Below are 12,450 nucleotides of genomic sequence, written 5' to 3' on the forward strand. Positions count from 1 at the left end.
CCTTAAAATTAATTGATAAAATAAAAATATCGCGGAAAAACAAAAACCAGTTTTTGAAAATTTTTGATACTCAACAAGAAACACCATATACATTTTTATGCACTTTATATTTTACTCAAGATCAGATAGTATAGATGTACAAAATATATTGAAATTCTACGAAAAGCTTAAAAGCCGTATTTCTTTGAGCATTCGAGTTACATAATATAGAAGAATAGAATCCTTATTCCGCACTTCTGTGGCATTCGGCACCATCGAGTTTATAGCCTGATGTAGATCCGTAAAGTTCTGCAGTTTATAATGTATATAATTGTAATATAATTCCATATACATTTGATAAGAAACCGATCTACTTACGCCGATATTTCGCCAAGTGTTACTGTAGTTCAGCACAATAACATTCACCTTATCTGAGCAATTTTCTGAAATCTGAACAAATGTTGTTTTCTCTGGAGTAATGCGCATAGTGACCTCGGAATAATCTGAGTTGTCCTTGGCGATCTTCATGCCCAAAATGATATCGCGTCGCGGGGCGAGACGATTCCAGCTCGATCGGTAGAACTTCATCAACTTACAATGGAGAGCCATTATATTGTAGGTGTGCATCTCGAGAGCCATGTGCTTCATTGAAAAGTATCCGTTTTCGATATAGAAACTAGCATCGTTCTCGGCAAATATATTGACGTTCTTGCTAATAAATAACTGCAGAGAGAAGCTGTTGAAATAGGAATAACCCCCTTTGCTGTAGGCTTACCTGACGCATTTGCCGAAAGTCTGATATTGGTTCCACAATCTCCAGATATTTAAACGGTTTGGCCGTGTATCCCTTGCTCAGATCAGTCACATAGCCCCTAACTCCCTTGCATGTGATGTAGAAAAATATACGAACATGGAACGTGTCGACGCATAGTATGATCTCATCAGGGCTGAAAAAAGGGAAGTGAGGAATATGGGTACGCCTGTGGATATTTATAAACGCACTTTTCCTCATTTGGCTGCAATGACCAATTACGAAATGGAAAATGCTCGTACCGCTTAAAGGCCAATCCCAAAAGTCCCAGCCGATCTGTCTTGAACGTAATTCTATTGGTCGCTCTATCGATTACAGTGTCCTTAATGTACCTAGTTGTCCAGTGGGTTACTTCTTCTTCGGTCACCTGATCAGTCGTTGCTTCTTTTTCTGAGCTGACACTAGCTCGATCCGACCTTTCCGTCCTAACACTTACCCGGATTCTGTCAGGAGCCTTAGACAATTTACGCTTTCCGGTCTGTCCTTCTGCTATATCATCCTCCTCCTTTAGGGCCAATTTTTTTTGCTTCTGTTTCTTGTCCTGCTCGTCGGGCTGGCTTAATAAGTCGACAGGCTTTTCCCGGTACTTAGATTTAATGTTGTCGAATGTTTTCAGAACTTCGAGCGCAGTTGTGGGGTTAACAGGACCTGGTTCCGAGTCATCGTCGGGAATGGGATATTGGATCGGATCAACTTTTGGAAAGTGGGGGAACATTCGTTCTGGATTATTCGTCTGGGAATTATAGTTAAAATCTAAGATCTTAACTTGATTTACGGCTTCCTCTTGACGTTTGACCAAAGCCTTTGGGCCCTGTCTGAAAAATTCTCGTTTTTCATCTTGAAAGTCCGCGGGAAACTTAAACGATGAAATGATCCGGGGTATACAATATCTTTCCAGTGCTCTAATTTCCAGATGGTTCAGTGTTTTCTGCAGCTTGAAGTTCTCTATGGGAGCTTCGGCTGTTGGAGCCGTTCCGACTTTACTCTGTCTCAGTAATGACCGAAGACTAGGTCGAAATATGTTTCCGGAATCACTTGAAATTCGACTGCCTAAGTTGAGCGCGCTCTCCCTACCGGCATGTTCCGAATGCTTTATAACACTTTGTAATGTCGGCACCCAGAGGGATTCGCGCTTGTAATCCGTCGGAATAAGATCCTGCTCGGTCATAAAATGGCAAACCACGGGCTCACTCCACTTGCAGAGATCCGCGGCCACTTGCAGGGTCACGATGAAATATGGAAGTTCGTCATCTTCCAGCTTGATTTTGGTGCCCCGGTAGGTCTCCCTGGTTTTCCTGGCTACTTTCGAACTCCGTAGCGTATCTTCCTTTATATCGGCCTTCATTTCTGTCAGTATGTGAACCACACGTCCATCCTCGTGCAAGACGATGTTGAACTTCTCAAACTGAGTTTGGTCAGGTCGCCGGATGAACATAATGCTGTAGATGCCACCAAGCATGATGTGCTCCCTAAGATTTATCTTAATGAGGTGTGAAGGCATTATTATTATATAATTATATTAATGACCCGAAATCAAATAAAAGTAAACAAAATGAATTAATAACTTTTTTACTCACTTCGTACGGCTGCATATCTAAAAGCCGTGGATGATATACCTCATCGAGATACCCTAAGTACTGGCTATCCTCCATTCTTAGGAAATCTTCGTAGATGTCGGGAAACATGCCCGTTGGAACCTCTGGGGGTTCTTTCGGTGCCTTGGGAATTATGATTTTGACCGCCTTGTCGGGATCAGTTTGTTTAGCCGCCTTAGCTGCCTGCTCCGTTTTCTCGGCGATGATCTCCATCATCTCCTCGTACTCTCGCCTCCTGGCTAACATCAGACTCAATGTCTCCTCCTGGATATCGTGTTGCATGTGCCATTCGTTGACCACCGAGTCCTCTATGTCCACTAAGCCAGCGCTGGGATAATTGACCGATACTGTAACGGGAGTATCGAAGCTCTTGGCATTTTGCGAAATGTTATCGAAATCCGTGTGTAAGCTACGAATAGTTACGCAATCTGTAAGTACACTCTTCGGTATCTGGACTTCAACACTCGTGGCACTAAACTCGGCCAACATTACTGGCAATCTAATAATTATTCCGTGCTGTTACTAATTCAGAAAACTGCATTCGTCTGGGTGTTACTTACTCCAACTGTTCAAAAATAATTGGCACATTTCGCACTCCCCACAAATCTATTCTCCAAGGGTTACATATGTAGCTCCACACAGCAACCCGACTATCCTTGGATCTAGGGCATATAAAGGTGGTCAGATAACCAGATACCCATTAGATAGATGTATACAGACTCCATATATGCATCTTGCAGTCTCAACACTCGATAGGTTAGGCGATCAAAGAGGTCACTAATTTCCCTCTCGACTTCGGTGTAAACCTATAGAGAATGGGCTCTTACTTTAGCTGAATAACTTAACTTAACTACATACACCTACTTCAATTACATCCCTCTGCCTTTTTTCTGACATTCGCACCATTTCAGCCTCGCTGTCCAGCATTGCATCCATTTGCTTCAATGCATCCAAACACATTTGAACATTCCGGTCATAGTGTGTGCCCGGATTATCTTTGTTGAGCATCATCAAACGTCGGGTTCTGTCCACCCTGAAGATATTCTGATTCAATATGGAGCGTTCGTCCACCGACAAGGTCCAGTCCATCGAATTATTCGTTTCAACGTCATCGTAAAAGCGCATTTTGGAAATAAATGTTCGTACTTCGACGGGAAGATAGGGACGTGGCAACCCATCACAACGCAAATGATGCTCCCAGTGCTCCCGGTACATTCTTTCAACCTCCTGATCATAGAAGTCGCGTTGGGCACCTGTATCCGTAGGTATTAATTGTATTAGTTTAGTTTTTTGTTCATTAATTGATACTCACCCTTGACCAAGTCCGCACTAACAGTGAAATCATTAAGGCGGCTCATGTACTTAGCTTCTCGATCCATTACTTCATTTTCGGATATCAGAGGAAATCTGAGAATCGGATCCGCAGCGAGTTTGACCGTGGACTCACTTTTTCTTTTTACCATTGTAATATCGTTGGTAGTATGGTAAGGGAAGTTTGGACCTACTGATTTTGGCAAGAGTTATTTATTAATAGTAGCTACTCCGTGCCTACTTGTTCCATTCATAATAAAAGCGTTCTCAGCGAAAAATCAACCATCAGTATATAAACTTAAATAACAATATTGTATTTTAAAATATTAATGCTTTTTTTTAGAATTTTAATTTCCAAATTGTATGTTCCTGTGTAAAGTGAAAAATATTCATTTCAACAAATTTGAAGATTTTCTCCTCTGCCTGAGATCCAGAAACTGAGAAATCCCATAATCTAATGCCAAACTTTGGCCGCAACTTGGCCACCTAGGTGTGGATGTGGGTGCAAGGGTCCGCCCAACAAAGAGAAAAACGCAACTCCCCACACGAATGTGAAAGATTTATCTTGGCCTTTGCTGCATTCGTGCCAAGAAAAAAGCATATCAACCTGAGACCTGAGAGTGGTGAAAGTGTAGATGCAAAGCTGAGGATAAGCCCCAAAGTCGAGTAGACTCAAAGCTTAAAAGCCAAAAGACACAAAGACAATAGCTCGTTTCCAATAAATTGATTAAATTTTATGTTGCATTGTGGGCAAGCGTCTCTCTCCCAGGCTCCATTTACATACGAAGAGCATGTTACGTGGCATGTCAAAGCCCGAAGACCATCGACATGTCTGATCGATTACATTGATGAATGAATTTCAACAAGCCATTCCAGCTTTACTGGACGTCAAAGGAGCAGGACAACGACGTGGACATAGTCTCCTCCACAGGCAGCAGCATTCCACATCCGCCAAAGCCTGGATATCTCGCATCTGGTATATATCTCGCATCTGGCATATGACATCTGGCTTTGTTTATTTGTTGCAAGTTGTCTTTTATAAATAAATGTTGATCCCAACATACAGCCATCACAGTTGGTTACCAATTTAATGAACTTGGCTCGGCCAAATTGCTTTACATTTCATTCGCCTTTAGTGGCCAATAGTTTTGACACCTTTACCTTTAAGTGGGCCCCTACTTACTACTCAATATCCATGGATCCCCTTTTTTTCGAATTGGAGAAAATGACGAGCAAATCACTTGACTGCCATGCAATCATTCAATTATAATTTGCAACCAGTGAACAAGGAGCAAGGTCTACTGCGAAGTCACTCCACAAATAATAACGATTTCGTAGCCCACAATTGGATGACTTGCCACGTAGCTCTACGGATTGTTGCAACTGGCAACTTGCAACTGGCAACTTGCAACTAGCTAACGAGTTCGGCCAGCAATTTTCGTCCCCCAATCGAATCGAATCCAATCCGCGGCGATCCAAAATTGCTAGCGCGCAACTAAATCGAAATAGAAGAGCTAGTCAGCTTCGCGCTCCGGGCAAAAATAATTGACATCTGTATAAGTCTGCCATTTGAGCTGGAGGAGTCGGAGGAGCACTGGATAACAAGTGGCCAAGTTGTGCTGTCCGCGAGTTTGTCGTTGTCTGCCAGCCGGTCTGTCTGTCCGTTTTTCACCTGCACTCCGATTGAATTTCAACTCTGATAAATTATACCTAAACTGATGCAGACTCACATAGAGAGAAAAAACCATGTATGTGCATCTATATTACCAAAGGATGTTACTTGATACGGAACCTTACTGCTTTGAAAAATCCATTATATACGAAATCAACCAAATCAACAAAGTTGCTTTTTAATACTTTTATAGTTTCCATTAAATTTAAATGCATTTTGTCAACTAATTATAGTAAGAAGTAGTACTAGTAAGAACAAAAAAATATAAATGAAATAATTTGCTTCAATAAAAGCTGGGAATTTTATTGAATCAATAAATTAAACATAATTTTTTATCACAAAAATATATTTCATTTATAGTTAGATGCATATGTAGTTAAGCTGATCTTGATGAAATAAATGCCCGAAGATACACATCATAATGATACAGTTGGTGCAGTCGTTTGAAGTCGACGACTCTTCTGGAAGAGACTCTCCGGAAAAGTGTCACTTGGTAACTTGCCCCTCTGGTGCACCGGTGGACCTGCCCCTTTTAAAATTAGGCGGCGCTTTCTAATCGAAGTCAAATGGTGGCCGGCAAGAGGTTGGCATGTAAATGTTGACAGCAACATGTTTACCGTTTGCCGCTGTTTAACATGGTAAAACACCCCACCCCTTCCCCCGACTCGCGTTTTAACAATGTGGAAACTTTTGGCATTTACATGAGAATTGTAAGCGCAAACAATTTGAATTTTTTGTATCTTTTCCTCCTTTACCCCCAAAAACATAGTATGAGCGTAGAATTTGTCCGGCAAAAACGAGATGCAGCTGCGGTTGCTGTTGTTGCTATTGCCATTGTTGTCCGTCTTGATGGTTGAGCAACAAATTGAGTCTAATTAATTTTCAGCAAACTGCAAAGACTGAATACATTGTCTTCCTTCATACCCGAGGAAAACTTGGGGCTAATTAGCATTTTCAATAGAATGCTTTTTAAAGAAGTTTCTCTAACCAAAGGTACCGCAAACGACATCATTTTATTTTAAAAATTGTACAACATTAAAACTTTGTTTTTAACTTGTTTGCAAGCAATTCTAAAAAAAGGTTAATTAAACTAGAACAAAACTACTCACTATTACAAAATATTTTCCTAGTATATATTACCAATTCCGAATGTTTTGTTAAACAATAAAAAACGTATAGACCGAAACAATTGTGAACGTTTATGCACAAATTAAAAGAATACTAACTATATACTTTAGGGTATTAACAGTGCTTCTATTCCCCCTTCATTTGACCATATTCCTTGGTTCGTCTTAACGGTAGATGAATGTTTGAACAATGCACTGCCAAAATATAAAACATACCACTGTTGGAAATAAATAGCTGAGTTCTCGAAAATCTATGCAAAGCGACATCAAAAGACGAAACGGCCATTTATCTAATGCCTTAGATATGCAAATCACCAAAATTCTTGACTTTGCTGGCTCCCAGTTGATTGGCTGCCCCCATAAGCTCCGCTTAATTGTTGCATTTCCATAAAATGTGATCTTTGTTTGGGCGTACCAGCAGCTACCTCCAAAGGAAAGTGAGCGTGGAAAGTGGAAAAATACATATGCATACATACATCCATTTATGATGGGTTTTTAGGTCTCTGTGTCAGCGAAGGCTCGTTTTTGGTGGGAACTAAACTTGGCTTCAACTCCAATTGAAACTCGAATTGGAGTGAAACAGTTGCGGCTGCCAAATTGACTTCTCGTGTCGGCTGTCGCATGCCACACCCAGGCTGCGCAGATATCGCCTGACAGCCGGCTATCCGCATTTGCAATCCCCATTCCGGCATCCGGATAGCTGGCCAATGGTATCGGTATCTGGTTTATATGGTGTATATGGCGGATGGCCAACGCCGGTGGCGAAAACTCAGCACTCGACTGGTCTTATCACTGGACAGGCGACGCTGACAGGCGACAATTTGCATGGCGACCAGGGGATCTGAACTCGGATCAAAGAACACTCATTACGAATGCGACAATCGCTTCCCTCGGACAGTTGGAAGTTGCGGGTTTTGAGTTTTGAGTTACCAATGTGATGCACTGAGCGAAGTTAGTAACTTACAGATACAAGACGTGCATTTAAACTTCGACGAATTGATTTAAGTTGGAAGAGTACTTGTTTAAGGCCAAACAATAAAGAACATTACATTTAAAGTAATATATTAGGTATACTAATAATAATATACTAATATCATATATAAATCCATTATATCACTTTAATTAAATGAAATTATTAAGTAGAGAATTTCCAGCACTAGGCTAACCATCTATTTATTTAAATTAAAGAGCAAAACCAATTACAGCTGAAGTCGATCAGTTCTTTGGTGTTACTCTGAAATATAGGAGTTATCTTTATGGGGTTAATAAATCAGTCAATGTCGTGGCACTTCTGAGCTATAGTCTCTTAGAACAGTATTTACCTTCCTAAAAATAAACAAATTTCTTTTTTTGATATTGTGCGGTTCTTTCAACTTGTCTAGAAAATAATAAATAATTTTACGATAATATTAAGTGGTAGCAAGTAAGTTGCCAAGCCCTTATAAAGAGCTACCCTCTTTGGTAATCCCATCAAAATGTTTTTGCCACTCTTCTTGGTAACTATTCTCATAAGTGGAGGCCAAGGAACTCCAGTCCGTTCTCGTCCAGAATATCAGACGGACGATTATTATACTTATGAAGAGATACAAAACTACCTAAAAGGACTAGCCGAAAGCTATACTAACCAAGTGGAATTGACAAACGTTGGAAAATCCTACGAGAACCGAAACCTGACCACCATTACAATATCCAACGGAGATGGGCGGAAAGACAAAAACGTTATCTTTATAGATGCCGGATTTCATGCCAGAGAATGGCTAACTCATACGGCAGCCCTAAATATCATTGATAGGTTGGTTGTGAGCTTCGAAGAGAACAAGCACTTCCTGCAGGACTATGACTGGGTTATTTTACCTTTGGTGAACCCTGATGGCTACACATATTCGCGATCAGGAAATACGTTTACTAATGAGATTATTGATTGCTCAATCCCGTATACTAAAGATCACCAAGTTAAATGTTGGCGAAGGAATCGCGAACCCAACAAACACGGATGCACCGGCACCGATCTCAACCGGAACTTCGGACATGGATGGGGTAAAGGAGACTCCTCGAGTGATCCATGCAAACCGACATATAAGGGTCTTTCCCAATTCTCGGCATCGGAATCTCAAGCAGTGAGAGGAGTTCTTCTCGACCTGGCAGACACCGGACGTGGCGTATTGTACCTTTCGATTCATTCCGCTCTTGGCGAAATTTTGTATCCATGGGGGTCGGAAGAGTAAGAATTCGAAAATATATTTTGTAGAACAGATCTAAATCGAAACTGTTTCAGAATCAAGGCTGCAAACTACAAAGAGCATGAGGAAGTGGTCCAAGCAGGCATAGATGCCATGGCCAATGGAAACTTTCAGTTCCCCTCATCTTACAAACAACGTCCTTCATATAGCCTCTACGTTTCCGGTGGAAGCTCAAGTGACTATGCTTATGCAGTTGGATTTCCCCTATCACTTACTTGGGAGCTTCCAGAAGAAAGAGGCAAATTGACTTTCGGGTTCCATCCGCCAACGAATCTTATTGGGGAACTTGTTGAAGAAACTTGGATTGGTGTACGCGCCATTGCAGAAAAAGTTATGGACAAGTATCAAAGCAATTGGAATTTTAATAGGACATATGATATCAAATATTGAGCAAAATATATATTATTGTATCCTTTAGAATTCCGAAATAAATATTTCTGCTGCTGATACGTTGAAGGAAAACTATTTTAAAACATTAAGAAACATCCATATTCCTCAAACCAACAAGCATTTCTTAAGTGCCTCTGTCCCCGTCTACTTGGCAGAATAGATACTTTTTCGGTTAGCGGGGCGTATGAGTAATGTCAGGTCATCATTGTGGCGGCAAGACACTGCCGCAGCTGCATTCCAACCCCCACCAAAGCAAAACCAAATGAAATGCAAATTTTAAGTGGCCCATGCAGCTGGAACTGCAGTTGAAACTCGAGTCGAAAATCGAGCTGGAAGTCGACGGAACGGACGGAAAAACTGGACTTGGGCGTGGAGTCCAGAGGGGAAAGGAGATCGCAATGACGTGGCCGGATTGGTTTTAAATAAATGTTATTATTTCGATAAGTTGGCGTGTTTTTGCGGCTGTGCCCACATTTAATTATGCCACAAACCGGACAGCAAAAAAAGCGAACGGCAACCAAAATCAATATCACTTCGTGCCGAGTTTTTAATGAACAATTGTCGGGGCACACAATTTTAGCACATTGTAAATAAGCAATTGAATTGGCGCTGGAGTGGCGTTGCAAGCTGTAAGTGAGTGGTACGAGCGCAACGATATCTGCTCTCTGATCCCAAAAAAAATGAAGGAAAAATATAAAAGACACAGGCGCGAGCCTCCCGACAGTCGTCGCCCCATTTGGGCTGCATTTGGCGGGCTGTTCGTTTTAATCAAATTCACATTAACAACAGCAAAGGCTGCAACTTGAACCACTGCAACACCAACTGCAGCCAAGACAGCAAATGCAGCAATTTTAGCGCAGCTGCAGCAAAGAAGGCAAGTCACAACTTTGTATGAGACACGCTAATCACTTGGCTCTCAAATCGGGTATAACAGACCAGGTGCTATCTTTGGTAGGTCAAGATGTGTGTGTCTATGAATTCGAGTGCAAAAAATGCGGTTAGAACTTAGCTTATTAAAACAAAATGCAGACAGTCAGTAAAAAAGTATAACAATTATTAAAGAAAGAATTTTAAGTACTCACAGCTTTTCCTATACAAAAATGTCAGTACACGTTGAAAATAAAATAATAATAAAAAAAAAATAAAATAATATATTAGAAAATAGCAGGAAATGGATAAACGATTTATTTAACACTAGTTCGGAGGTGAAGCCCATCAATAAAACTACTTTTGTGAATCCCGTATTTCCAGCAATCCCTTATTAATCCCATTTATTTTTATGGTTCACATTTTTTCATGATCGATAATATCGTCCCTAACTTAATTGTCATTGTATCGCCATCTGAAGCACCATTAAGCCTTGTTTTATCTACCTCCACGGAACCATGTTGGTCGATTGAATCGATCTCTGCCGACGTTCAGTTATGGATGTTTATAGTTTGTGTCTCGGTACACGCCCCAAAAACATTGGCAAACACAAAAACAATAGCCGCCTGCTTGGACAAGTTACCAAAAATAGACCAAAGCCGGTGGAACCGAGCGAAAAGGCAAAGCCAACTGAAATGGGTTTGCAGCTGAGATGAAGAACAAGTTCGGTGTGGTTAGTCGGAAACTGCTGATAATTGCTGTGGTTTTATGGTCGAGGGTAATTCTTACACATATATAGAAAATAGCTGAAGTGCAATTCGCGTTGGACATTTACGGTGATGGAAAAAACCGGACCATACCGAAAGGCACCGATAATTGAAAATGTAGTTCGAATGCGTTTGGCGATAATTTGCATGCCCAAGGTTGACGCCTCTAATTGCAGGCAAAGAAATCCACTGGGCGGTGCATCAAATTGCGGGTTTATGCCTTTCCGAATGCCGGTTCGTTAAGCGGATCTGACAGTTATTACAATGTGCCACGCCCCATAATGAACCTAGGACGCCTAGGACGCAGCACTAGGGTTGTGCCACATGGTCAGGCGGATACTCTCTGATAAGCCATTTGGACGGACTTGTTTGGTAGGTAGGTAGGAAATCGCGATTCGCGGCCGCATGTGGCAGTGCAATTTATGGGATCAACAGACCCGTTAGTGCCAAATTACAAATGGGCCTGTGGCAGCCCAGTGCAAAAGAGACGTGGCAATAACCAACAAGACATTAACCCTAAGCAGCCAGTTGCGGCGCATGCCTCGATACCTCAGATACCCCGATGCCGAGATACCTCAACTGCCCCGATTCCCCAATGCCCCAAAGTCGGTGCCCCAGCTACAATGCGTTCTGGCCGCATATGCTCCATCGCCCAATAATTGCCAGCCTTAAATCTGCTTCCCTCCTTGCACTCAACCAAATTTATGGCTACCTCCCCAAAACTTTACACATGTATAAAAAACGAAAAATATTAATCAAAAATTAGAAGGAAGATGCACTTACACTTTATTAAACAAATGTTAATATGATAATGATAATACTCCATTAAAAACTATGTACAGATTTATGTTAGAAATGTTTGTGAGTGCAAATTGTGTTAGATCTTTTTCTGGAAAGCCTAATGTGGTTAGTTATCAATATCTTTTAAAACATTCCACTCATATTTGCCGAGTGCAGTTGCACACAATCTTTGGCGAGCGGCAAGGGAAGCTGGAGTCCAAGCCTGTGGTGATTTGGCCAGATACGAGTGCAGTTGCAGTTGCAAGTTGGAGCTGCGGCGATCCAGCGTATTGCCAGAACGTCAGAGCGACGGACGGACGGACGGACAGACAAACGGCCAGACGGACGGACAACCCGACGGACGGGTTTGCTGGCCACAAAAGCATAAAACAATAAAGTTGGGCGCTGCGCAAAGAATAATCGCATAAATCATGCGGAATCGCGGCGGCGTCTAAACTCCACTAACGGCAACGAGGCTAAAACTCCGTACCTCTGCAAGAAGTTTGAACGGCACAGTGGCTATAAAGCGATTGGGTACTGCGATTGATACTGCGCAGATTGTGTGCTTAAAACTAAACTATTATTGCAGTATATAATTTTACTTATTCTTACTGCTACCATGCTGAATTGATGGCAATTCCGAGCTGGGGATGCATATAAACTACTGATGACGATCAGTTCATTATGGAGTAGTTTTAAAAAATATTGTTTAATTAAGAATCGATTAAATTACCAACATAAAACAGATTATATACTTTCGGAATTGTGTTTATATACTTGTTTTGCATTAAATGTTAAAATATGAACAAGCTAGCTATCATCTGTCGATGTAGTCCCATTGATCCAGAACGCTTTACATGCATATAAGCCACATCATTAAGACCCTAACTTATGGAGTCAGCTCAGTGAAT

General features: G+C 41.3%; 2 protein-coding genes across 2 annotated transcripts; one reads left to right on the top strand and one right to left on the bottom strand.

Annotated features, from left to right (window-relative positions):
- Positions 1-88: 88 nt before the first annotated feature.
- On the bottom strand, positions 89-3,912 carry LOC122618238. The gene is made up of 9 exons (XM_043794514.1): positions 3,698-3,912; positions 3,250-3,638; positions 3,106-3,191; positions 2,946-3,047; positions 2,368-2,884; positions 982-2,270; positions 755-926; positions 358-702; positions 89-288 (listed from the first exon to the last, which is right to left on the bottom strand). The coding sequence occupies exons 1-9, from the start codon at positions 3,846-3,848 to the stop codon at positions 157-159; spliced, it is 3,183 nt and encodes a 1,060-aa protein (XP_043650449.1). The 5' UTR covers positions 3,849-3,912; the 3' UTR covers positions 89-156.
- A 4,058-nt stretch (positions 3,913-7,970) lies between these two features.
- On the top strand, positions 7,971-9,154 carry LOC122616889 (carboxypeptidase B-like). Its single transcript, XM_043792474.1, has 2 exons — positions 7,971-8,716; positions 8,771-9,154. Exons 1-2 carry the CDS (start codon positions 7,971-7,973, stop codon positions 9,123-9,125), a joined length of 1,101 nt encoding a protein of 366 aa, XP_043648409.1. The 3' UTR covers positions 9,126-9,154.
- The last annotated feature ends 3,296 nt before the right edge of the window (positions 9,155-12,450 follow it).

Source organism: Drosophila teissieri, chromosome 3L (genome assembly GCF_016746235.2).
Source record: "Drosophila teissieri strain GT53w chromosome 3L, Prin_Dtei_1.1, whole genome shotgun sequence".
In the NCBI taxonomy this organism is placed as follows: domain Eukaryota; kingdom Metazoa; phylum Arthropoda; class Insecta; order Diptera; family Drosophilidae; genus Drosophila; species Drosophila teissieri.